At 45.1% G+C, this 26,654-nt stretch overlaps 1 protein-coding gene across 6 annotated transcripts in view; it reads right to left on the reverse strand.

Moving 5' to 3' along the window:
- The window catches only part of RNF216 (ring finger protein 216), a 167,597-nt gene that overhangs the window by 77,738 nt on the left and 63,205 nt on the right, over nucleotides 1-26,654 (reverse strand). For all 6 annotated transcript variants that reach the window (XM_010344821.3, XM_010344822.3, XM_003934252.4 and 3 more), the window contains exons 12-13: nucleotides 25,170-25,318; nucleotides 24,234-24,312 (exon numbers count right to left, since the gene is read on the reverse strand). In XM_010344821.3, coding sequence (XP_010343123.2) covers nucleotides 24,234-24,312; nucleotides 25,170-25,318 — 228 coding nt within the window. The remainder of the gene's footprint in view (nucleotides 1-24,233; nucleotides 24,313-25,169; nucleotides 25,319-26,654) is intronic.

The raw sequence follows: 26,654 nt of genomic DNA on the forward strand, positions 1-26,654 counted from the left end.
CCCAGGCAGTATTAAAGACCTGGAATGTATCAGCCGCTGAGGCACAGTGAAATTCTCCTCTCCCTGTGCCATACACCACTTAGGCCAGGGGAGGAGGTACCACCTTTTACTTCCCCTAGAACCTTCCGCAGCTCCCATGGGCAGTGCTTTCCCCTGTTCATCTGCAAGCACCACATAACCCTACAAAGTAAGCAGGACTGGCATTGTCATCCCATTCTACAGAAGAGCAAACAGAAGTTGATGAAGGCAGTGGAAAGTGCCCAGCGCTAGTAAGTAGCAGAGTGAGGATCTCGCCCTTCTCTGTTGATGCTCCTGCAAAACAGCCCACACTAGCACTCATGCCACCTGATAGCCCGCAGGGATGTACACACACACATTCTGCCAGAACAGCTCTGCCACACCAGCCTGACAATAACACATATGTGCATGTGTAAAATGTACACATTTGTCATGAATTGTGATTTGGGGGCTAAAGACTACTTACAGATGAGTCAACTCCGACTCTGTGGTTCAGGGCTTATCCAGCACGTAGTCATGAGAGGCTGAAGCGCCACCTCCACATGCCCCCTGCAGCGCCTTTTCTGCCACTTGCATGTTGTCTCTTCCTAATTCACACTGCTGTGCAAAGAACTCTGTTCTCACAGGTTTGTTCTGCCATGTTTTAACCCATTTTTCTAACAGTGTGTAGATGGTGAGCCTGGGGTGATCAATGTGAAGAGCACTTCTGCCCATGCCAACAGGGTACTCTGTCAGGCCTTCCAGTGCTGAAGGGGAGACAAGCTACCTGACACCTCAATACTCTGGCCGACAGCAGCATTTGACTGCTATGACACTGTCTTGTGACCTACTTTATTCCCTGCTCCTTACTTCTCGCTTATAACCAGCAATTAGTAATGTCAATGTTACTGTTCTGGCTGGATTGCTCCAGGCCCATTAATACAAGAGCAGGAGCAGATGAATGTGTAAGTGTACAAGAGAGGTTTAAAGGTTAAAAGCAGTAATGGAGAGAGCTATGGTGGGGGTAGGGAAGGTGGTGCTGGTGTCTGTAGAAGAGGAGGGGAGAGAATGTGTGTGTGAGAGAAACAGAGTATGTGTGTTAGTTTTAAGTCTATTCTTAAAAATGCCCAGCTTCTCTTTGGGGGCAACATGTATGGCAAAGCACAACTTCTTAGTGTCCTTAATCAAGCGAAGTACAGCCTTGTCTCTATCTGGCATGGACACATGGTTCTGGCCACTTGGCAGGGAGTCCATCAGTACTAACCCTAGACACTGGAGAGTTACTAGTGTATGAAATTGAGGTCAGAGGAAACTACACCAATATTTTTCAAACATATTTTCAATGTTTTAAATGACTTCCCTTACAGAAGGCAATGCCTGCTTGTTCAGCAGAACTGGTACCTTCCCACTTAATGCTTTTACAGTGAAAGTCAAGACAAGTAATGAAGAACAGACCCCGGGCCCACAGCCAGGCCCTCCTCCTCTAAGTGGAAGAGATAGAATACTTTATATTGTTACAATTGCCTCTGTATCCCTACAAATCTCCATGTTTTCAAGAAGGGATTTCAAAAGGTACAATTTCTGACATTCCTACACAGAGCTTTGCTAAAAAATTGAATGACAGCAAATAAGCCTGGAAATTATGCCTGGAAAAGACTTGGTTTGGCTATTTGAAAAATATTTGCTTGGGAGATGGAAGACGGAACCATGAATCGAGGCTGACAGCCAAATGTGAATTCTTCAGTTGTTTATATCTACACTGCCTTCTAAGCAGACAAAGATTTGCCACTTAGCCTTTTACTTGTTCCTCGCATACCAAAAGCGAACTGTTTAACATACTAGGAAAGTAACAACCTTATTTGCTGATTTCGCAACCCAAACCAGACATTTTAAAAAAGCGGTCATAGCAATGCTGGGTGAATCAGAACCCATCCTTGTTAGTCAGACATACTCTGTGGGAAAAGGTAGCAGTTGGAAGCAGTCTTGAATTCTAATTACTAAAAGTCGTACTTATTCCCATGGGGCGCTGACTTCTGGTCCAAGGTTTCTAACTGGCTGCATCCTGTCTGGCAGTGCCTGAGCTTGTGCTGCCAGCAGGGCCTGTGCAGAAGGCGAGAGAGTAGAAAGGCAGACCTAATGAGTTCCAGCTCCTTCCACACACCACAAAACCCCATCCCTCACCTCCAGCCCGAGGCAAGGCACTCCTTTTTAGGTGGTAAAATAAGCCTTCCAAGAAACCAGAAAAAATAGCTTTGAGTTTGAAAAGATACAAACATATTTAATAATTACATTTCTATTTTTTTTTTTTTTGAGACGGAGTTTCGCTTTTGTTGCCCAGGCTGGAGTGCAATGGCACAATCTTGGCTCACTGCAACCTCTGCCTCCCAGGTTCAAGTGATCTCCTGGCTTAGCCTCCCGAGTAGCAGGGTTGACAGGCATGTGTCACCACATCGAGCTAATTTTGTATTTTTTTTTTAGATGGAGTTTCCCTCTTGTTACTCAGGCTGGAGTGCAATGGCACGATCTCAGCTCACTGCAACCTCCACCTCCTGGGTTCAGGCAATTCTGCCTCAGCCTCCTGAGTAGCTGGGATTATAGGCACGCGCCACCATGCCCAGCTAATTTTTTGTATTTTTAGTAGAGATGGGGTTTCACCATGTTGACCAAGATGGTCTTGATCTCTTGACCTCATGATCCACCCGCCTCGTCCTCCCAAAGTGCTGGGATTACAGGCGTGAGCCACTGCGCCAGGCTAATTTTGTATTTTTAACAGAGACGGGATTTCTCCATGTTGGTCAGGCTGGTCTTGAATCACCCTCACCTCAGGTGACCTGCCCGCCTCAGCCTCCCAAAGGGCTGGGATTACAGGTGTGAACCACCTTGCCCTGCCTACATTTCTATTTTTCAAGTTCTCTTAAAACAAACAAAATTCGGGCGCGGTGGCTCCAGCACTTTGGGAGGCCGAGGTGGGTGGATCACAAGGTCAAGAGATTAAGATCATCTTGGCCAATGTGGTGAAACCCTGTCTTTACTAAAATACAAAAAACTAGCCAGGTGTGGTGGTGCACGCCTGTAGTCCCAGCTACTCAGGAGGCTGAGGCAGGGGAATCACTCGAACCCAGGAGGCAGAGGTTGCAGTGAGCACCACTGCACTCCAGCCTGGCAACAGAGAGAGACTCTGTCTCAAAACAAAACAGAAACAAAAACTCTTTGCGCTAAAAGTTCAGAAGTGACTAAATGTCAATGGGTGTAAAAAAAAAAAAAAGCGATACCGGCACACTCTTCCTCCCTTGACCCCTAGTGAGCATCCCTAAAAGCCATTCACTGCTACCCATTTCTTACCTATCCTTCCAAATAGATTTTATATCTGTGTCAGCAAACATTTCTTCCCCCAACCATTTAAGACACAATTGTAAGCATACTGCACCCATTGTTCTATATCTTGCTTTTTTCACTTACTATCTTGGAGACAGCTCCATATTTGCACAATGGGATACCACGTCATTTCTTGTAAATGCTATGGTATATTATTAGGGGTTGGCAAATTTTTGTAAATATAATTATAGTAGCACACAGCCACATTCATTTGTTTACATATTGTCTGTGGTTACTTTCACGCTACAAAGGCAGAGGTAGGTAGCTGGGACAGATACCATATGGTCTGCAAAGCCTGAAATATTTACTACTTTGCCTTTTACAGAAAAAGTCTGTTGACCCTGGTGTTGATGTTTGTAGAAAAAGTCTGCTGAACCCCATTACGGATGCTGACCTCCCCTCTCCCATGGACCTCCACTGTATAGATATACCAAAACATATTGAAACTGTTCCCTGCTGATGGCTACTCCACTGTATCATCTTAGAATAAAATTAAACTCCTTTAATGCTGAGAAGCTTCAAGACATCTGAGGAAGGAAAGAGCAGGAACTACCTAGGAAGAAGCCGGCATGAAGAAGCCAGGCTTAAAGAGGGAACTTCAGAGCAAGCTACAACCTCCCCAAGTGTCACTTCCTCTTTTTAGAGGAAGTAAGAAGGGAACTGTAGGCCTTTTGATAAGAGGAAATTCCCCTTTGCTGTATCAAAGCTACTCACTGTGCTTGTGTTGTTCTAAAGTTAGGCAACACTGCCTGAAGCATACCGTGACCAAATTAGGAAGCAAGGCTGATGTTTCTAAAGCTGGTCACCCATGGCCAGGCTGCCCAGGCATGCAAAGACAGAGATGGATGCGGGTGGAGACTCTCAGGCCAACAAGGAGATGCTACTTGCTTAAGAAATTAGCCTTAAAAATGATACTTAGTGAAAATTAGTAATTATAAGATGGAATTCACTTGCTGTTGTTGACCAAAAAAACAAAGGCTTCCAAGGTTTCCATAAGCAAAGAACATGAGAGAAGCACAGTGAGAGGAGTGCTCCCAGGCTTCGTCGGTTTATTCCTAAGGCAGTGAAGGTCTTGGAAAGTGTCAGGAAAACTATACCACTTAGCTCTCTGATAGATGAAGATAGTCAGTTTTACACTACTGAGAAAAGAAGAATCCAGAAAAGTCTTACTAAAAAAGGCATTTTGTAAACTTTTCATTTTAGGACTTCCTACCCAATTTCTTTATTTGCTTAACGGTGAAGTTTTCAAACAAGTTTTTCAGCTTCAAAACAAGGTCTAGGTATGCAGTACTTGAATAATTCACACTGAGTTTGCTTCAGCCACTACTACTCAATGATATTCTCTTTCAGGAATGACTTCTGAGTTAACTTCTGATTCCAAGCCGATGAGCTCAGAATCTATTCTGACCACCAGCACTATCTGGGTAATAATGTTTGACCTTGAAAATCCTTGCTTTCCTCCAAAACTTCCAGATCAGCAAGATTCTTGGACACAATTTTTATTCCCTTGGCAATGTGCTCAGTTCAGTTCCAGCATCTGCTATGAAATCAGATACACAGTCAGAATTAAGGTAAGCTTAAACGACAAAACAAATCTCAGTTCTTGTTTATAGGAAAACTTTCAAGGGAGCCAAGGAAAAGGATGAGCCCCACTCATGGCTCAATTTGAGTACCTGCTTGCCCTGAAGCAGAGATGTGCGTGGTGGCCACGCCTTTAAGCCTGTGGAAAGTACATTCTCTGCAGCTGTGTAACTTGTGTCGGGGCTGGTCTCCTGGTCTGCTAGTCTGCTAGGGTGCATGGGGCAGAAGTTTACGGCCACTGTCTCAAAGTGTTCTAGGTGTTGTGAAAATAGCTAGGCATTTGCCTACTAACTACTGTTTTGATTCTGAACATTTGCTTATCATCATCTAAAGGACCCATGCATTTTATAGAACAGACAACATATTTTGCAAAGACCCTGGTTAACTGGCATACAAATCCGCCAATTAAGAACTGTATTTCTATTAGTTAAGACTTCTGTGGCTCAACTTTAACTGAGCCAAAATGTACACTAGTGAGGCCACTGGGGACACAGACAGGTTACAGAGCTATCCCTGAATGCAAAGTTCAGACATAACTAAGAGACAGAAGTTCGATGACTTTTAAGCTGCATGAGCTTAGCATTTAACCTATCCACATTCCTTCTTCATCTGTACAACAAGCATATATGGGCTATATGACCTCCTGGGTCTCACTTACAAATCTAACATCTACAACTGCAAGTCAAAAGTATCAAACACCACATAGAAAACCAGCTGGGCAGACTCAGTGCAGCAACTTGTACCAAGGTTTGAACCACACATTCACATGTTCAGCAGCCACAGAGATGAAGATGACATGCCAGCCTGTCCTGACCTCACATTCCCCAGTCTGAGGGTACAGCAGAAGCGCCACATCGCCTTCCTTTCCTACTCTTTCTTTCTTATGGCTGCTGCTGTCTCGGAGCCCAGACTAAGCAGGGTGTGGGCACAGGGTGAGCACAGCTGCGCCTACTGCTGAGAGCGCTTCTCGATGCCCATCTCCCGCTCTGTCTCTGCAGTGCAGAAGACATCGTGGCTATAGACAAGTTATGTTGCCCTTTTATGGTAGAAAAATGAATTGCTTGCTAGCAGTGGAGTCAAGAGAGATGACAGAATGGAAAGTTGTCATTTGTTGTGGTTTTGGCAGCCACAGAATACTATTCTCCCCTAGCTATCCTTGGATGGACAGTGCACGCCAGGCATTCACGGAGGGAAAAGCAAAATCCCTGGTCAAACTGTTCCCAGATGTGTTCTTCCCTTCCTTTGCCTGTAAACGGATGTGTTTATTTATGAGCAGTGTCAAGCTCCACTCTGGAAATGCACTTTTCACAAAACAAGGTATCAAAGGGCTGTTGGTGCTGCACTCAGACTAAGCAGACGTGTCTCAGAAAACATGTTTCCCGTCAAAACGCATCCAAGGAACAGACTTCATTTCCTCACATGAGAATGTAGGACTGGGCTGGGCAGGGAGCGGACCCCACTTGAAGTGGCTGTGGCTCTCTGCACAACCCAGCATGGCCTTGATCCAACTCCCAGGATGCACAGGACAAGAAAGCAGCCACCAGCTCCAGACAAACCCAGCCCAAGGGGAAACACACTGACATCCAGAGTCCCTGTGGTGATGAACAGCAGTTGGTACCACACGGCCTTAAATTGTTTGTATTTGTGTCAGGAGGCCCATGGAAAAAGGGCAGGCTGCTCAGCAGCTGGGAAAACATGTTGCAAAAGGAGAATTAAGCAATTCTCTGTATGCGTATCACAGTTAGAGAAATTAAGCTGATCTGAGTGAGAGAAATTAAGCTTATCCAACATGCTGTTGGCTGGAAAACAAGCCTTTTTAAATGAGTGGGAAAAAACTTGTGAAGGTTACATGGTTTTCTCCTTATGTAAAACACCAGAGGACTAAAACAAATTCACTGGTTAGTGGGAATGCAGCAAAGCAGCAACTGCCCAATGATCTACTCCAGGGCAGCCACACACACCACAGGAAAGAGCAGGAGGCCGGGGCAGCTTCCTAGACACGCATACTCGAGACTGCGTCCAATGGCCTCGCATTGGCCGCTCTTCCCCGACAGTCTCTTCCTTGGCTGCTGTCATCCTTGCTTTTGACTACTGCCCTGCTTCTCCCTCTTGCCCCCAATCCACCCTTCGAACCAGGTTCCTTCAGGCCTTCTGGAAAATGGGAAAAGAAATCACATCAAATACCTGCAACATTGTACGAATGTGCTCCAGGAGGGCTGTAGGGGGAGGGCTGTGGGAGGACTGCGTGTCCCAGGTTACTAGAAATGACTTGCCATAATAACTAAATTGGCAAGGTGTTCCAAATCCCTTGACATTGTGTATCTGATCTCTTCCTCCTTCCCATTCCCTTTCAAAGCTCTACAAAATTCACCCTCCCCCAACCAGCATGTGATCCCATTGTGTCCCTCCACTGCACCAGCAACAGCTCCAGGGAGGGGGTAGGGAAAGTCTCCAGAATCAAATCCACACTCCACAGGGTCTATTTATCTTCAAAGTCCTACTTCCTTCTGCTCTAGACACACCTGTCTACTGGCTGACCTTTCACCAAGCTCTGCTCGTGTGGCCTGGTCAGGCCCAGACCCGACATGCAGAGCTGCGTGTTCCCCACAGCAGTCACCATCACTCTCTCACCCTACTGACAGTCAGTTAGGGCCCTGGCTGCCCTTTCTGTACTCCCTTTGGCACAGCAATGCTCAATAAAAATCTGCTGAATGAATGAGCAGACTTCAATCAAAGCAGAAATCAGCCTACGTCTCATGGACAAATGACAGGCAGCTGCTAATGATCGTGTTTAGAGGAGAAAATGAAGTGTCAGGCAGGGTGAGGGGCAAAACCCTTATTGGCCTCTTCTGCACTATGGCTGGGCTAAGGTTTTTTTTTTTTTTTTTCTTTTGTTTGTTTAAAGAGATGAGGTCTTGCTATGTTGACCAGGCTGGCTTGACTCTCCTGTGCAGCTGGGACTACAAGTGCAAACCACCACCCCCAGCCTGGGGAAAGGTTTTGATGGAGTCCAGAGACAGAAGGTGGGGAAGGGAGGAAAGAATCTTCACAGCAGTTTGAGGGCTTAGGATGCAAGGGTGTTCACCTGGAGAAGACAGAAGCTAGGAGCAGAACAGGTTAGGTCACAGTAAGTAGTAGGTGCTGGCCTTGGGGGTGAAAAGTAGGTTTTTATGGGAGGCAGGAAGGCCTTGGAGCTAAGAGGGTTGTGGGAACATAAGATGCTTTTAGCAGCAAAGTCTAACATAGGAGGGGAGAGAAGGGCAAAAGGACAAGCTGTAGTCAAAGAGAAGAGAGGAAGAAATTGTGATCTATTTCATTCTCTTTGGGCTAGAATCTGGATCAGCTTCTCAGACACAGGCAGCTTTTGAAACTTAAAATGCTTTTCATATAAGCTTCTGATGGGAAATAAAACTGAAAAGAAAAAAAAAAAGTACTTTCATGAGGCCGTGGGGATTTCATCTGAGAAACTCTCTTAGCCTGTTTCTTTTTGAAAAGCAAATGCCAATCCCAGTTTTAAAATCTCCAGTTTTCCAGAAATCACAGACTGTGGGCTAGAGGGACACTCAAAAGGTTATCTGGGCTTTCTTCTGGCTTTGCAGTTGGACTGTATGTAAGCAGTTGCCTAGAGCAAGGAGAGTCTGTTACAAGCTGTACAATGTTTTCAACACAGAATCCCAGGCTTCCTGGGAACCCAATTCACTGATTACAATGAAGTCTAGCAAGCTGTCTTAGATTCTTTTATATATACATATATATATTCATACATACACACACACACACACATATATGTATGTATGCTGGAGTGCAGTGGCACAATCATGGTTCATGGCAGCCTCGATCTCCTGGGCTCAAGTGATCCTTCCATCTCAGCTTCCCGAGTAGCTGGGACTACAGATGCGTAACACCATGCCTAATTTTTTTTCTATTTTGTGTAGAAACAAGGTCATGCTTTGTTGCTTAGGCTGGTCTTGAACTCACGGCCTCAAGTAATCCTCCTGTCTCATTCTCCCAAAGTGCTGGGATTATAGGCGTGGGTCACCGTGCTGGCCTCTTATATTCTTCAGGTTTAAGTCTGTTTTCCCAGAGGAGCTGGAAAACACCCGGTGCCTACCACTTATATCGAAGAATCTTGTACAGAGAAATTACACAGGAAGCCTTCCCTCCTCTAGGATGAAGAGCCCCTTAACTTTCCCACAAAAAGCTGTTGACATTTTCCTGTTTTGTTACATGTTTTCTCGTCACTTAAAACAAGTAAACAAGCCACAAAACAGAACATTTGAATAAGGATCTTTCCAGTCTCCAAGAGTGAACCGGAAAGCAGCAAAGCAAACCAAAACAGTGAGAGGACAGATAAAGCTAACACGTGACAGAGCTAGTGTTTTTGATTTGTTTTTTTTAAAACTAACTTTTTATTGTAGAAAATTTTAAACATAAATAAAAGCAGAGAATGTAATGAACCCTATGCACCCATCATCCTGTTTAATAATGATCAACTCATGGCCAATCCTAGCTTATCTATACCCTACTTGTTCACTCATCCCCCACTCCTTCAGTGTAAGTTTGAAGCAAATCCCAGATTACAAATAATTTCATTTATAAATATTTCAGTTTGTAACTGCAAAAGATAAAAACTCTTGAAACTAATGCAACATACCAGAATCACACCTAAAAACACAGATAACAATGAGAAACCCTTAGACTCCTGATGCTGTCACTTACCAGATGTGTGACTTTGAGCAGATAAGGACCAAAAAGCCCCTAAAACCCAGGAAGAATTTTATTAGCAAATACCTAGACCTCACCCTGTTTTAACTATGATGCCAAACTCCCTGCTCAAGCTATTCTTCCCATACTGATTCTGATGTCCTGACAGAATTGCACACTAGCTTTCTGTTGTGTTCCTCACCCACAACTTCAGCAGATGGGATTTTGTTTCTCATCACTGCTCTTACATTACTCAGGATATTTGGAGTCCATCTTCTCAGAAGACATTAGCATGTTGTACAGACACACAGCATGAACTGTTATTTAGTTTCAGAAGAGATGGCAGAGACTGCTGCCTTAGCTTGTTACAATGGACATGAAGAGCAGCAGGGTTTCTGGGCTGGATGGTTGATTCCATTTGCAGTGATGTAGTGGCCACAGATACAGACACACATTTTCTAACTGGTCTGTGGGAAGGCCATATGGCCTCTGGGGACTGGAGATGTGACACAGAGACCCTCTGTATTCTTTTTTTTTTTTTTTTTTCTGAGATGGAGTTTCGCTCTTGTTACCCAGGCTGGAGTGCAATGGCGCGATCTCGGCTCACAGCAACCTCCGCCTACTGGGTTCAGGCAATTCTCCTGCCTCAGCCTCCTGAGTAGCTGGGATTACAGGCACGTGCCACCATGCCCAGCTAATTTTTTGTATTTTTAGTAGAGACGGGGTTTCACCACGTTGACCAGGATGGTCTCGATCTCTTGACCTCGTGATCCACCCGCCTCGGCCTCCCAAAGTGCTGGGATTACAGGCTTGAGCGACCGCGCCCGGCCCCCCCCCCCTTTTTTTTTTTTTTGAGACGGAGTTTCACTCTTGTTACCCAGGCTGGAGCGCAATGGCGCCATCTCGGCTCACCGCAACCTCCGCCTCCTGGGTTCAGGCAATTCTCCTGCCTCAGCCTCCGGAGTAGCTGGGATTACAGGCACGCGCCACCATGCCCAGCTAATTTTTTGCACCTTTAGTAGAGACGGGGTTTCACCATGTTGACCAGGATGGTCTCGATCTCTTGACCCTGTGATCCACCCGCCTCGGCCTCCCAAAGTGCTGGGATTACAGGCTTGAGCCACCGCGCCCGGCCGACCCTCTGTATTCTTTATCTTTGTCGCAAAGTCAGGGAAGACACTGAGGAATAAAAGGCCTTTTATGCTCTCGGCTACCACATTGCAACTGGAATCTGACCTTGAATTCAAGAATAAACACAAGAAATTCCACCCAACAGCAGCTTCAGCTTAGGCTTGCTTGACGCATTGAACACTCCTCTTTGCTACTGTTTCCCTTCTCCACATTCCCTACCCTGACACAGGCACCCACGGGGACAGAGGGTTATTTTCATGCTTGTGGTATTACCATAGCAACAATTTCTCCTCTACCTGGAAGGCTGGAAACCCTGCAGAGCTCTGTGCTGAGAATGCAAAGAGGGAACACTATTACTCTGCACTTCAGCACATACCACAAGTTGCACGCGCATACTTACACACAGCCTGTTCTCAAGGACATCACAATGAGATCATTAAAGCAAATCAGGATGCTGACGTCTCACAACACACAATCAGTGTAATGACGAAAATGAGGTAAAATATTTTTTATAAAAAAATATTTGGTAGGTATCAATTCTTGAGGGCTTTTCTTTTCTTTTTTTTTTTTTTTTGAGACGGAGTTTCGCTCTTGTTACCCAGGCTGGAGTGCAGTGGCACGATCTCGGCTCACTGCAACCTCTGCCTCCTGGGTTCAAGCAATTCTCCTGCCTCAGCCTCCTAAGTAGCTGGGACTACAGGGGCACGCCACCATGCCCAGCTAATTTTTGTACTTTTAGTAGAGACGGGGTTTCACCTTGTTGGCCAGGATGGTCTCGATCTCTTGACCTCGTGATCCACCCGCCTCAGCCTCCCAAAGTGCTGGGATTATAGGTGTGAGCCACCACGCCCGACCTGAGGGATTTTTAATGTGAAATTTCTAACATGCAACTCTCCTTTGATGAGGCCACAGGCACAGAAAAAAGTCATTAAATTATTTTAGTAAAATATTCAAAGGAACTAAATAGGTGATGCGTGGTTTCTAGAAGGAGAGCCACTCCAAGCTTCCAATCCCCACAGGCTGTGACAAGCCTGAGAAGCAATGGCTAACTAGTACACAAAATCACAAAAAAAGAGCCACTTTATTTTAATAAAGTACTCATACAAACTCGTTAAAAATCCACAGAGAATCTTTTTGCGTGACTACTTTCAGAGACCAAAAACAACAACAAAGAGACAAGTAAGTATGTCCTTCCACTACAAGGACGGTATAAGGTGCGCAGCCCCGGCTTCCAAGCCTGCCTGCTGCCGTGGGTCGGCAAGATGACCAGTGCCCTCCCAGGAGGACAAAAAAACCATGCCCAATGCACCATGAAGATAAATCCTGGATTTCCATCTCCACATTTTGACTAATTCAAAGTTCTCTAGCACAGCAATCACTGTCTTTGTTTCTAGGCCCTTCCTATACTCATTTCTTTTGAATGTCATCCCTGAGATTCCAACCCTTCTGGGTAGGGGTAAGAAATCAACACAAAACCTGAGAGGAGGAGCAGAGCAATGCTATGGACAGAGTGCAGACAACTCTGTCTTATTCTGGCAACAGCAGTGGGAGCAAATCCAAGACAGCCTCCTCTAGCACATGGCTTTCCCGAGATTGCACAGGGCCTTTCTCTGAACTTGAACAATGTGGAGCTTGAACAACATGGACTAAAGGAGAGCTGTCATTTCTTATAGAATGTACTGGTCAGCAAAAAAATCAACTTGAAAAATCTATCCCCTTTACATGGCAGAACACTGGGGACCTGGTAGAAATGTGCTGAATGATGAGTGATGAGTCATATTCTGCTCCCCTATGGGATTTTCCACCTGCCCCACTTTAGGGGAACTCCATGCTCTTGTGGCAGCAGGTTCACAAAACTGGAGGCAGTTCCTCCTTTCTAGGATCTTCGTTCATCACCTAAGCCCACACATCTGCACACACTGTCCTCACTGGGTGGCTTCTACTTTGTGACACAAAGTGCCAGGCACTGGACTTGGCGCTTCACTCATGCTGTTTCTATTCGTTTTGCACAAAAGCTCTACAAGGTAGGTGCAACCATTCTCATTGTACAGGGAAAGGAAATGTGGCTTGGGGAGATCAAGTATTCACCCTAGGTCACAAAGCTAGTGAGCAGAGGAGCTAGGATTAAAGCATAAGTGGGTTTAACGTCAAAAACCTTTATATTGACCACTGAGCTATACGGTTCCCCTCACTGTGATGCAGCCACAGCATTGCTTTCACTGCCATTCCTGGCCTCACCACACCCAGTACTGTGCAGAGCTGCACATCAATGAACACTTCTCACGTAAGGGCTTCAAAATAACTCTTGAAACAGACAACATACTATGAAAGCCCAGCAAAAAGATGTGTCCCAAACAATGCTGACAAAGGAGAAACACAATGCCTCTTCATATGACTGGTCTCCTCAGGAGGAAACACTAAAAAATGAAAGCAGCTCAGGACCAGAAGGCAGCACCAGGATGTTGTCTGGGACAAGGAAGAGTCAGGCCCATTTCCTAGGGATCAGGGAGGTTGGCAACATCTGAGGCCCCAGGTCACTGCCAGGTCCTCAGAGCCCACATTGACTCTAGACTTCCTTGGTTCTGAAATGCAGGTGGGTGTGGGCTCTACCACCTGCCGGGCGGGGAGTCCGCGGTTGCCTGTGTGAGTTTTGGGGGGAGAAACCTGAGGGGCTGCAGCAGCCCTACAGAGGGAGTAGGGATGGCAGCACGGCCTATGTCTGCTTAGAGCCTCCAGGCTCCTCCAAGGTAGGCCAAGGGGAGAAGCAGGTGCTTTTACCATCAGCGTCTGACATGAGGGATAAAGGAGCTGAAATACAGGGGGCAAAAACTATTTCTGTAGGAACAAGCAGAAACAAAAACAAAATGTTTATTCATACTGGCATTTCAGCTTAATGCATATGTATTTTTACCTTTCCCTATTTCGGCTTGTCAGCTCTCTCCTTCTGAATAATCACTGAAACAACAGCAAGCATGGTATTTGACTCTTAATGGGAAGGCAGGGTGGGAAGAGAGGCAAGCAACTTTGCCTTTTATTATTTTCTTTTTTTAAATAATTCACACAAACACATCTACCCTGTGTTTACTGTGCTTCAATAGCATACAGGGGAAGAGGATGTGCTTGTATGTGTAATTAACCAAAATCTTCCCAGGATCAAGAAGTCTGTGATGAACAGATTAACTATGCTGTTTACAATGAGGAATTTTAAAATGTGAAAACTGACAAAAAATACTCAGATACAAGCAGAGTTAAAATCCTGAAGCCTCCTTGCTGTGATGCCAGCCCTGCTCAGTGCTTGACAGAAGGGGGCTCACAGAGATGGTGTCTATGACCCATTCTGAGGCTGCTTTGGGGCAGGGAGGCTTCCCTTTGGGTTCTCGGCTCTGCCATTTACCGTTACCTGACTTTTAAGCTAGTGTCTATTTTGTAGGGCTGCTGTGGGGACCAATGTGAGCTGAGAGCTCTGCCAAGCACCCTATAAGATATACCCATAAGAGAACGTCTTTCTGTGGCACGAATCTGAAGCTCTTCAGAGGGACCCATGCTGGGCTCTGAAGGAAGTGACTCACTTCGGAGGATCAAGGGCGTGTCACATTCCATGATGAGGCATTCTCACACCACCCTCCTTCACATTTGACTCACATTATGCAGCATGGACTTCCACTCCAGTAAATCAGTCCTCTTTGTGGGCTTAAAAATCTTTTTGTTACCCAGACATTTGGTTCTTGTCAACGCTACTTCCTGAATAAAGGTCTTCCCTGACAGTAGGAACAAGCAGCCCAAGCTTCATTCATCTCTAGACAAATGTGAAGGTCTGTGCTCAGCACCGGAGTCAGCTGACTGGCTGGACCCCAAATTAGATTGCTGTTAATAAGTGCCAACCACCCGCCATCACAGCTGGAGTGGCCCTGGCACTGATAGCTGGTCCATGCTCATTTACATTCTCTTCACACAGCCATGCAGCTACTGTAGGCGGCTGCAGATGCCTGTTTTTTAACCAACAAACTGGTTCACTGCAGATGTGAATTTTGGTTGCATTTCACGGCTGTAAAGTTTTTTTTTGAGACGGAGTTTCGCTCTTGTTACCCAGGCTGGAGTGCAATGGCGCAATCTCGGCTCACCGCAACCTCCGCCTCCTGGGCTCAGGCAATTCTCCTGCTTCAGCCTCCTAAGTAGCTGGGATTACAGGCATGCGCCACCACGCCCAGCTAGTTTTTTGTATTTTTAGTAGAGACAGGGTTTCACTATGTTGACCAGGATGGTCTCGATCTCTCGACCTCGTGATCCACCTGCCTCGGCCTCCCAAAGTGCTGGGATTACAGGCTTGAGCCACCGCGCCCGGCACGGCTGTAAAGTTAACAACAACAAATGCTACAAAGAATAGGATGGGGCCTGGAAAGGGCAAAAAAAGATAAGCAGGGTAGAGAGCTGGCAGGTGAGCTAAATAAAATAGGTAAATAAATAAAATAAATATAAGTGACATTGGGAAAAGATGAGTGGTTACACAATCACACACACATTTGCAGTTTCTATGAAAAGACTCTACACCAGATGCTGCTCTTCAGTTACTCTGATTAAACTCTCACCACCTGATGGTCTCTCATCCTTAGCACTTGCTTCGTGAGTGTGCCTAAACCTCCACCTCGTGGCGCTAAGTTTTTGGAAAGCTTGGCTTACATACCTCTGCATTTATAAAGCAAAATTATGGCTGTAGCAAGGCAGAAAAGACTCAACAGTGAAACTTCTGACCCTAAGAACACATATTCCAGAAGCATCACTTTCAAATCTTCTTTTTGTAACACTTTTCAGTTCCACATCGAATACACCCAATTCATTCCTAAAAGCAGCACGCTGAAAACAAACTAATAAATTCTTTATCTGAGAACACACAAGGGAGTTGAGAGCCTTGACAAAAGCATTCCATCACATCAACGAAACAAAGACTCTCTCCATTTCATCAAAGATATAGTGTCTTGTTCTTCAGGGATTCCAGGGGAATGATTCCAGGCATTCAAGTCCTCCTCCAGATAGCGCATTAACATAAACGCCTCATTTCAGAGCTACAAGTTCCTGAAAAGCCAACTGGAATTTGTATTACTGGTGAAGACACTGCAATGAGAAAGCAGGTGTCCTTAGCCTCACACGGGTCAAAATTAGCTTGTGGCTCATTTCTTAAACATTGGGAATCCTCAAGGATTAGCTACTGCTTTAGCCATCTTGCTAGAAAGAATGGCGTAAGCAGAACTTGCACAATTGAGAAAGGTAAAATCATATGCATATGTGCTACTAACATGGACATTTTAGACGTTAAAGTCTAAATCCATGTAGCAGTTTGCTTTAGTACTGAGCCTGAAAGAACTGTGTCAATTCTGCTTACAAAACAAATGTTTTGCTGACACATACTTTTGAAACCCCCAAGAGGCGAAAACCCTTTCCTCATGGAACATCAGTGCCACCTAGTGGCAACTCGTTCCACCGCCCCCAAATAAGGACAGAAGGTTTAGGCGTAAGCTCTCCTTTCCCATCCAAAGGACAAGGTGGGGATTTCTCTGATTCCACTGATGGGTCACTGAGCCAGCTCCACCACTGTCTCAGGTCCCCATGCGGTAACAGTTTTCACTTTATTTTCCATGATGGGCCAAACACCTACAGCTCAACATTAGAAACAAAAATGTGAATGCTATTATCTGTAGGTCAAAGTCAAGTTCTGAGGCATACTTGATCGATCATGTAATCATAAGACACATTCTCTTCACTGCAAAATGTTGCTCAGGGGCATAAAAAGATGTGAATAAATGAAAAGACATACTTTGAACTTAGTGGCTCAGCATTTCTAAGCTAATAATCTCCCTGATGGGCACCTTGCCCTCCACCTCTTTCCTCCTTTTGCTGCTCATTTCAGACTTCAAAATCTTTTTCCAGCCTAGATCTCTCCCTGTGTTACTGACCCTAGTCCCTGATCTAGGGTCACTGATCTTATTAAGTGCCAGGCATTGTGAAAACACATACACTCTGGCTGTCTCCCCTAAAAGCTCAACATGTCCAAAACAAAAATAATCTCTTCTGAATCTTTTTGATTCCATTTCCAATTCTGTAAACAGCATCATCAACTACATAGTGGCCCACACAAGACAAGCCTGCGAGTCCTCTGGCCTTCTCCCCACCTTCACATGCAGCGCATCACCTTCTAACTCTCTACCTCTCAAATCTGTTCCTGTTCTCCACCTCCATGGTCAGTTATTGTCCTTTTGAGATTTATCCGTCAAGATATGCTAGGTTATACTGCTGAAACAAACTCAAACCTCAGTAGCTCAAAAGAGAGACTTTGTTCTCACTCATATTGTATATCCCTCTTAGCAGAGGGAAAAGAAAACAAACTACATGCCTATATGCCCTTTAAAAAAAATTGTGGTAAAAACACATACACAAAATCCACGCAATTAACACATTTTTAAGTGTACGGTGTCATTAACTATTAGCAAACTGTTGTACAGCTGGTCTCTAAACAACTTCATCTTCCATGACCGAAACTCCCTACTGCACGGTGACTTCCAACTTCGCCTTCATCCAGCCTTTGGCACCCATGGTTCTACTTTGTGCTTCTATGAGTCTGATTACTTTAGATCCTGCGTTTATGTGGAATTGTGTAGTACCTGTCCTTCTGTGACTGGCTAATTGCATTTAGCACAATGTCTTCAAGGTTCATCTGAGTTGTAGTATGTGCCAGGATTTCCTTCTTTTCAAAGGCTGCATAGTATACCATTTTAACCATTCATCTGTTGACAAACATGTAAGTTGTTTCCATCTTGTGGCTACTGTGAAAAATGCTGCTAAGAACACGAGAACATGCTCTCTTAGATTTTTTTTTTTTTTTTTTTGAGACGGAGTTTCGCTCTTGTTACCCAGGCTGGAGTGCAATGGCGTGATCTCGGCTCACCGCAACCTCCACCTCCTGGGTTCAGGCAATTCTCCTGCCTCAGCCTCCTGAGTAGCTGGGATTACAGGCACGCGCCACCATGCCCAGCTAATTTTTTGTATTTTTTAGTAGAGACGGGGTTTCAGCATGTTGACCAGGATGGTCTCGATCTCTCGACCTCGTGATCCACCCGCCTCGGCCTCCCAAAGTGCTGGGATTACAGGCTTGAGCCACCGCACTCGGCCTCTCTGAGATTCTTAAAGGGTTTCAATTCCTTTCCACAGGCTGCCTTTTTACTTTGTTGATGGTTTCTTGGCTGAAAGTGTCTTAGTAGTCTCACTTGCCTATTTTTTTGCTTTTGTTACCTTGTTTTTGGTATCATACTCAGGAAATCATTGCCAAGACCAACGTCATGAAGCTTTCCACCTGTATTTTCTTCTAGTTTTCTTAATTTCAGGTCTTACACTTAAGTCTTAGTCTTTAATCCATTTAAAGAGTTGATTTTTGTGTTATGGTGTATATAAGATATGGTATGAGGGTCTAATTTCATTTTTTTGCATGTGGGTATTTGGTTTACCTAGCACCATTAATCAGAGACTATCTTTTCTGCCAGTGTACATTCTTTGCACCCTTGTTGAAGATCAGCTGATCATAAAGTGTGTGGATTTATTTTTGAGGACTGTATTATGTTCCATTGGTCTACATATCTGCCTGTTTCCATTACTGTAGCTTTGTAACATGTTTTGAAGTCAGGAAGCGTGAGGCCTCCAGCTTTGATCTTCTTTTTTTTTTTTTTTTTTTTTTTTTTTGAGACAGAGTTTCGCTCTTGTTACCCAGGCCGGAGTGCAATGGCGCGATCTCGGCTCACCGCAACCTCCGCCTCCTGGATTCAAGCAATTCTCCTGCCTCAGCCTCCTGAGTAGCTGGGATTACAGGCACGTGCCACCATGCCCAGCTAATTTTCTGTATCTTTAGTAGAGACGGGGTTTCACCATGTTGACCAGGATGGTCTTGATCTCTCGACCTTGTGATCCACCCGCCTCGGCCTCCCAAAGTGCTGGGATTACAGGCTTGAGCCACCGTGCCCGGCCTAGCTTTGATCTTCTTACTCAAGACTGTCTAGGCTATTTGGGATCCTTTGTGGTTCCATATGCATTTTAGGGATGTCTTTCCATTTGTTTATATCTTTTTTTTTTTTTTTTTGAGACGGAGTTTCGCTCTTGTTGCCCAGGCTGGAGTACAATGGCACGATCTCGGCTCACCGCAACCTCCGCCTCCTGGGTTCAGGCAATTCTCCTGCCTCAGCCTCCTGAGTAGCTGGGATTACAGGCACACGCCACCATGCCCAGCTAATTTTCAGTATTTTTAGTAGAGACAGTGTTTCACCATGTTGACCAGGATGGTCTCGATCTCTTGACCTCGTGATCCACCCGCCTCGGCCTCCCAAAGTGCTGGGATTACAGGCTTGAGCCACCGCGCCCAGCCCATTTGTTTATATCTTAATTATTTCAGCAATTTTTTGTAATTTTCCATGTATAAGTCTTTCTCCACTCCTTGGCTGTTTCTAAGTATTCTTTTTAGATGTACTATAAATTTGGATTTTCTAAATTTCTCTTTTTTGGAGTGTTTGCTAGTATATAGAAATGCAGCTCCCTTTTATATGCAGATTTTGTATCCTGTACCTTTGCTGAATTTATTAGTTCTAACAATTTTTTTTGTGTGTAAGACCATGTTATCTGTGAAACTCATGGATATGGATGCTTTTTCTTTTCTTGCCAAATTGCTCTAGCTAGAGCTTCCAGTGCTATGCAGCACCCAAGTGGTGAAAGTGGGTATCCTTGCCTTGTTCCTGTTCTTAGTGAAAAAAACTTTTCAGTGTGTGTGTTTTTGAGACAGTCTCGTGTGTGTGTGTGTGTGTGTGTCTATGTATTTGAGAAAGAGTCTCACTGTGCTGCCCAGGCTGGAGTGCAGTGGCACAATCTCAGCTCACTGCAATCTCTGCTTCCTGGGTTCAAGTGATTCTCCTGCCTCAGCCTCCCAAGTAGCTGGGATTACAGGCATACACAACTAGACCCAGCTAATTTTTGTATTTTTTTTTTTTTTTTTTTTTGAGACGGAGTTTCGCTCTTGTTACCCAGGCTGGAGTGTAATGGCGCGATCTCGGCTCACCGCAACCTCCGCCTCCTGGGTTCAGGCAATTCTCCTGCCTCAGCCTCCTGAGTAGCTGGGATTACAGGCATGCGCCACCACGCCCAGCTAATCTTTAGTATTTTTAGTAGAGACGGGGTTTCACCATGTTGACCAGGATGGCCTCGATCTCTTGACCTTGTGATCCACCCGCCTCGGCCTCCCAAAGTGCTGGGATTACAGGCTTGAGCCACCGCGCCAGGCCCTAATTTTTGTATTTTTAGTACAGACAGAGTTTCCTCATGTTGGCCAGGCTGGTCTGGAACTCCTGACCTCAGGTGACTCGCCCGCCTTGGCTTCCCATAGTGCTGGGATTCCAGGTAGGAGCCACCATGCCCGAACAGTGTTCTTTATTCTCTTATTTTGTGAATTTTCTTGCTGTTCGTGATTTCTAAGTTCATTCCCTTGTGGCTGGAAAAGACACTTAATATGATTTTGATCTTAAATTTGTTAAGACTTCTATTATGATTTAATATTCTCTATCCCGAAAATGTTCCATGTGCACTAGAGGAGAAAAAGTGTTTTCTGTCCCTACTGGCTAGAACGTTTTGTACGTGTTTGTTAGGCCTACAGTGTTGTTCAAGTCAGCAGTTTCCTTACTAAACTGTCTGGTGGTGCTAACAATGACTGAAAATGAGGTACTGTAATCTCTTACTATTTTTGTGTTGGTATTTTCCCCTTCAGGTATCACTATTTGCTTCACATATTTGGGTGCACTAATGTTGGGTGCACTAATGTTGGGTGCACATACAGATGGTCTCCAACTTACAATGCTTTAACTTATACTTTTTGAGTTTACTGTGGTGTGAAAGTGATACACATTCGGTAGAAACTGTAATTCAAGCACCCATACAATCATTCTCTTTTTCACTTTCAGTATAGTATTCAATAAATTACATGAGATACTCATACTTTATTCTAAAATAGGCTTTGTGCAAGAAGATTTTGCTAAACTATAGGCTAATGTAAGTGCTCAGGCTTTTGTTTTTTTTTTTTTTGCCTCAGCAGCTCCCAGACATCTAGAGTAGGTTGGGTTCTGCCAGCACTGAATTGGGTGAGACAGAAGCCAGTCCCTCAGGCAGCCCCTTGAGAAGCCTAAAAGCTGGACACATGCTCTACTCTTCCCTTCCCCTGGACCCAAGAAGCAGCCTTTGAGGTGCACTGGACTCTGCCTACTGTACCATGGGGTCCTCTGGAGCAGTACAAGCCGTACAGCTTTCTCTTGTTCTCAGCAGCCTCCAGGGACTTCGACCATACCAGGTCCCAGCACTGCTCCATCAAGTGAGACAGAAACCAGAGTCTTGGGCGGGCTCCAGAAAACCTAGAATGCTGGACTCACGCTCCAACTCCTTCCCTCCTGAGGGAAGCAGAGAGATGGGAATTTTCCTCCGCTCGTTCTGCGCTGAGCTGGGAGTGGGCAATGAGGAATTAGTACATACTAGTTCTACCATCCCATTTGTCCTCAGTGGCCCCCAACTGGTGCCCTTTCCTGTGAGACAAGACAGAAACCAATTCCTTGAGTACCCTCCTGAAAGGTCAGAATATTAGATGTAAGTTCCAGTCTTCTTTTCCCTTCCCAGGGAGATGCCAGGAGTTGGGAGTTTCCTCCCTATCATATATATGGTGCTATGCCAGGGGAGGAACTCAGGAAAGCCAGCATCACAAATTCTCCAGCCTTTGATGTAACTGGTTTCTAAGTTTCCCACAGAGAGAAATGGAACTTACGCTGTTGTTGAACTGGTATTTCTTTTTTTTTTGAGACAGAATTTCGCTCTTGTTACCCAGGCTGGAGTGCAATGGCGCGATCTCGGCTCACCGCAACCTCCACCTCCTGGGTTCAGGCAATTCTCCTGCCTCAGCCTCCTGAGTAGCTGGGATTACAGGCACGCGCCACCATGCCCAGCTAATTTTTTTGTATTTTTAGTAGAGACGGGGTTTCACCATGTTGACCAGGATGGTCTCGATCTCTCGACCTCGTGATCCACCCGCCTCGGCCTCCCAAAGTGCTGGGATTACAGGCTTGAGCCACCACGCCCGGCCTGAACTGGTATTTCTATGGGAAAAGGAGGGTCTGTCATCTTGACATTACTCCCCACCACATGCCTTTATGGCTTTTTCTGCAAGTGACCTATTTAGTCAAGTTTCATGGGCCAAAAGAAGCTACATGGCCACCTCCAAGTTCAGCAGGGCATGTATACTCCTCCCACAGATAGAAACGACAATATGTGTGGTGTTCCTATTTGGGATCCTAAGGGGCCCTGACAAGCTCCCACCAACACCCCAAGTTGACACTCTTGTAACACTCACTAGATGCTGTTCCAGACTCATGTGTGCCCTCAGGCTTTCATTTTTAATCTTTTCGTTTAAAGACAGGGTCTTACTCAGTCACCCAGGCTGGAGTGCCGTGGTGCAATCATGGTTCACTGCAACCTCAACCTCCTGGGCTCGAGCGATTCTCCTGCCTCAGTCTCTTAGGTAGCCAGGACTACGGGCACACATCACCATGCCCGGCTGAGTTTAAAAAATTTTTTTTGTAGAGAGAGAGTCTCACCATGTTGCTCAGGCTGGTCTTGAACTCCTGGTCTCAAGAGATCCTCCTGCCTCAGCCTCTTAAAGTGCTAGGATTACAGGCGTGAGCCACCAGGCAAGGAATGCAGGCTGCTTTTAAATGTCTTCAGGCCAGGCATGGTGGCTCATGCCTGTAATCCTAGCACTTTGGGAGGCTGAGGTGGGCAGATCATTTGAGGTCAGGAGTTCAGGACCAGCCTGGCCAACATGGTGAAACCTTGTCTCTACTAAAAATATAAAAATTGCTAGGTGTGGTGGCACATGCCTTTGATCCTAGTTACTTGGAAGGCTGAGGCAGGAGAATTGCTTGAACCCAGGAGGTGGTGGTTGCAGTGAGCTGATATTGTGCCACTATACTCCAATCTGGATGACAGAGTGACATCCTGTTTTGGGGGGGAAAAAAAAAGTCTTCAGAGAATAATGGTCTCTTCTCTTCTTTGGCCTTCCTAATTGTACATAAGCACTTTCACTTGTCCAAATATCTGCCATCTTATTTGAAACCTTACCAGAAAATGTAGTTCCCAGCTCCTTCTAAGCAAATCATGAAGACCTAAGCAGCCATGCAGCACTGTACATTTCTAACCTGGACTACTTGATAGCCAAGTAGACTCTCCTGATATTTTACCTCTCCCCACCTCAGGAGAGAGTGCTCAAGGCTCTGCATGAGACTGCCCCTACTCAGCTTATAAGCCTCCTTGACACTGCTACTACCAGTAAGCATCCATGCTGCTGCCACTCCTGGGGCTGAGAACATTTCTCCATCTCCACTCTACCTCTACCCTTTCCATCCTTTGGCAACTTCCCCCTTATCTGCTGTGTCTTAGCACAGGCATCACCTCCCCAGGCAGTCCAGTACCCGACCCACTGGAAGCATACAAGGGACAGCCTAGCATTCTGCTTTCTTAGAGTTGCAAGATACCAGTGACTGTTGGGATAATTGTTATAGCAACAGCCTGGGGTGTGAACATACAAAATGGCTAGAAATATTAATGCTGAGAAAAAAGAAATTAAAGTTTTGATCTATTAGTTTAGTTTCTTCTTCCTTTTCTAATCTCTACGTTAATTTTTTTACTCTCCCTAAGGCAAAGCTATTGCATTGTTCAACTCTAATCATGTAATTTTAGAAAAATGGCTTAAAACGTATTTGTGTAGGTGGATGTTAGTATTCACTAAAAACTCTAAGTGGCTTCTAAATAGTTGACAAATTTTAAGACACTCTTGGTTCACAGAGTGGGAGCCAAGTTAAAGGGAAGAAAGACCTCTAACAGTAATGTGCCTAGATAGCTCTGTTCCTACCTGATATAGTCAGTTCTTATGAGAAGAACAGTCAAATAAATAACCTACCAGATGTGATGGAGATGCCACTATGATGCCCAGTTCTTTAATCAAAGAACTGTTGCTTGGACATTGAAGATGGTAAAAGGGGTATGTGTGTGTGTGGGGGGGTGGGGGTAGTATTTGAGCACAGGTAGCGAAAAGAGCAAGCAAAATGTTGACACAGTGGGGAAAAAAACTAAACACTTCCACTTTACATTATAGCATCTGTCCTTATGAGAAGAGGATATGAAATAGGAATCCAGAGTGGCTCCCATCATCTCAGTAACCACGTCAACCATTACTTACAAAGTACCCATCTTCATTTGCTTATGAAAAGGAAAGCACTCAAATCCTTCTTATACATCAGCAGTCAGATAAACAGCAGATATTTGGGTCATCAGGGCAGCCCATAATACCGTAATTCAATATACACCTAGAAAAAAATTTGCCTCCCTACCTTTCGGCAGCGAGGATTAGGACAGCTGAACCTCTTCACATCACTGTCCAACAGAGCAGGAAAGCTACAGGAGGGGCACCTAGAGTCAGAACAGCACAAGTGACATTACTTCAAACATCAAAGCCTGATTTGGTTCCAGCTCCAAATGGCTGTTCATATGAAGATGGGAGTTTTGAGCTGGCCATTCACATCCCTTTTATACTCCTTAGTTTTCCTTAAAACACAGATTGAGCCTCTTCTTTGTGCTGGTTTTTATCAGGAAACCTAAGCACCACTCAAGGTCCTAACTCAGTACAAATCACTCAATAAACAAGTCCCAGCATTACTGAGAACTCCTTGCATATACAAATTTCCCTCTAGCCCAGGGCACCATGATTGTATCTATGGGCCAGAAGATTATGGGGTGCCAAGATATGTAGACAGAAGTTTGAGCTGCAGGCCAGGCATGGTGGCTCACACCTGCAGTCCCAGCACTTAGGAAGGCCGAGGTGGGCGGATCAAGGTCAGGGGTTTGAGACCAGCCTGGCCAACATGGTGAAACCGCCTCTACTAAAAATACAAAAATTAGCCAGACATGGTGGCACATGCCTATAATCCAGGCTATGGGAGGCTGAGGCATGAGTCTGCACCTAGGAGGCGGAGGTTGTAGTGAGCTGAGATCATACCACTGCACTCCAGACTGGGCAACAGAGTGAGACTCCATCTCAAAGAAAAAAAAGTTTGAGCTGCAGATTTTTCCATTTATAGAATTTCTGGTTACTCAATGGTTTTGAGGGGTAAAAATTTAAAAAAATATTATTGATAATCTTATTTCTCAGCAAGAAATGCCAAGACACCTGGAAGACAGACAGAATTCTCATCATCTGATGCAAGTGCCCAGGTAGTTTTCACAATGGGGAAGGGTTGGCAGGTAACACACTCTGCCTGAGAACCAACCTGACAAGCTCATCAGCGTAGGCTGCTGCAACCTCCTCCTCAGCTTTTCGCTCATAGTACTTATACAGGATGGTCTGGGGGAGCACCTTCTCCAGCTCACTGGTTGGGAACGAACACGTGCAGCTGCCTTCCATGCAGCTGAGCTCCGACTAGAATAAGGTGAACAGGCAAAGAAAAAAAATCAATGCCATTTATAGAAAAATAAAAAGCATCCGTGGTTAAAAACAGATCCTGAGACAGAAAGCAGAGCAAAGATATCTTTGCCTGCTCTTCTCCGAGAAATCACACTTAAATCGAGGAAACCATGAAACAAAAATCCAGTTTATCTTTGATATCACTAGATGACCTCTACCAGCCCAAATCACAATTCATAAAGATGGAAAGTGGAGGAAGGGTAAATGACTTAGCAGACCAGACACAGAAGCCCACAGCTTAGGGTCTAAAAAGGAGATACTGGGGAGAAGTTGTTCCCCTCTACAGATATTAGAAAGCTGGAGACCCTCTGGAAGGCAGAGCTAAATGGGAGCGATGGAGACTCAAAGTAATAAACTGACAACAGGAAGATGGGTGGAGCCTCTAGTTCCTAACCGCTTCAGAAAGAGAGAAAGGAAGAACATTTCCTGAACAACTGGACCATGAGGCTCTGGCCTGGGAACCAGTCACAGAGGAAAGCAGAGCTGAAGGGTGGCCTGAAGTCACAGCCTGAAATGAAGTCTGCAAAATGAACAGACAATTCTCCAGGTCCTTCCTCCCACTTAGTTCCAGAATGTTGGAAAACAGGCCCACACCCACTATGCAGAAGGCAGACTGAATTACCACAGGGAAGAGACTGTAGGGTCATTCAGGCTCATAACATAAAAGTTAACTGGCTCCTAGGCACCTAGAGTCAAACTCATTGGTTTATAAGCCCCACTACTCACACAGCTTTCAAACAGCTCTTTAACATGAATAAAAAGTGTCAGACATAAGGAATGCTTCCCACGGAAGACAGACACCAAAGAAAACAAATTGAAAAAGACAACAGTGAAAAATAATTAGTTAAAATGAAGCATTTACCACGTGTCAAACAGTAAGTTCTTTAAATCCATCACCTCATTTAGCTTTCAAAACAATGCTATGATTATTTCCATTTTTCAGAGGAAGAAACAGGCATAAGGAATTTAATTTGCTCAAGATCACAGAGCTGGTATGGTCGGGGTGGGCATGGTCCAATACATTCTACTTGACTCCAAAGGTCATGCTCTTTGAAACAACAAAAACTTTAACTTTTTGAGAACTGGGTCCTGCCAGGTCACCCAGGTTGGAGTGCAGTGGCGTGATCTCAGCTCACTGCAACCTCTGCTTCCCAGGTTCAAGCAATTCTCCTGTCTCAGCCTCCCGAGTAGTTGGAACTACCGCTGTGCGCCACTGTGCCAGGCTAATGTATGTATTTTTACTTGATACGGGGTTTCACCAACTTGGTGAGGCTAGTCTTGAACTCCTGAT

Source organism: Saimiri boliviensis, chromosome 20, assembly GCF_048565385.1.
Source record: "Saimiri boliviensis isolate mSaiBol1 chromosome 20, mSaiBol1.pri, whole genome shotgun sequence".
NCBI lineage: Eukaryota > Metazoa > Chordata > Mammalia > Primates > Cebidae > Saimiri > Saimiri boliviensis.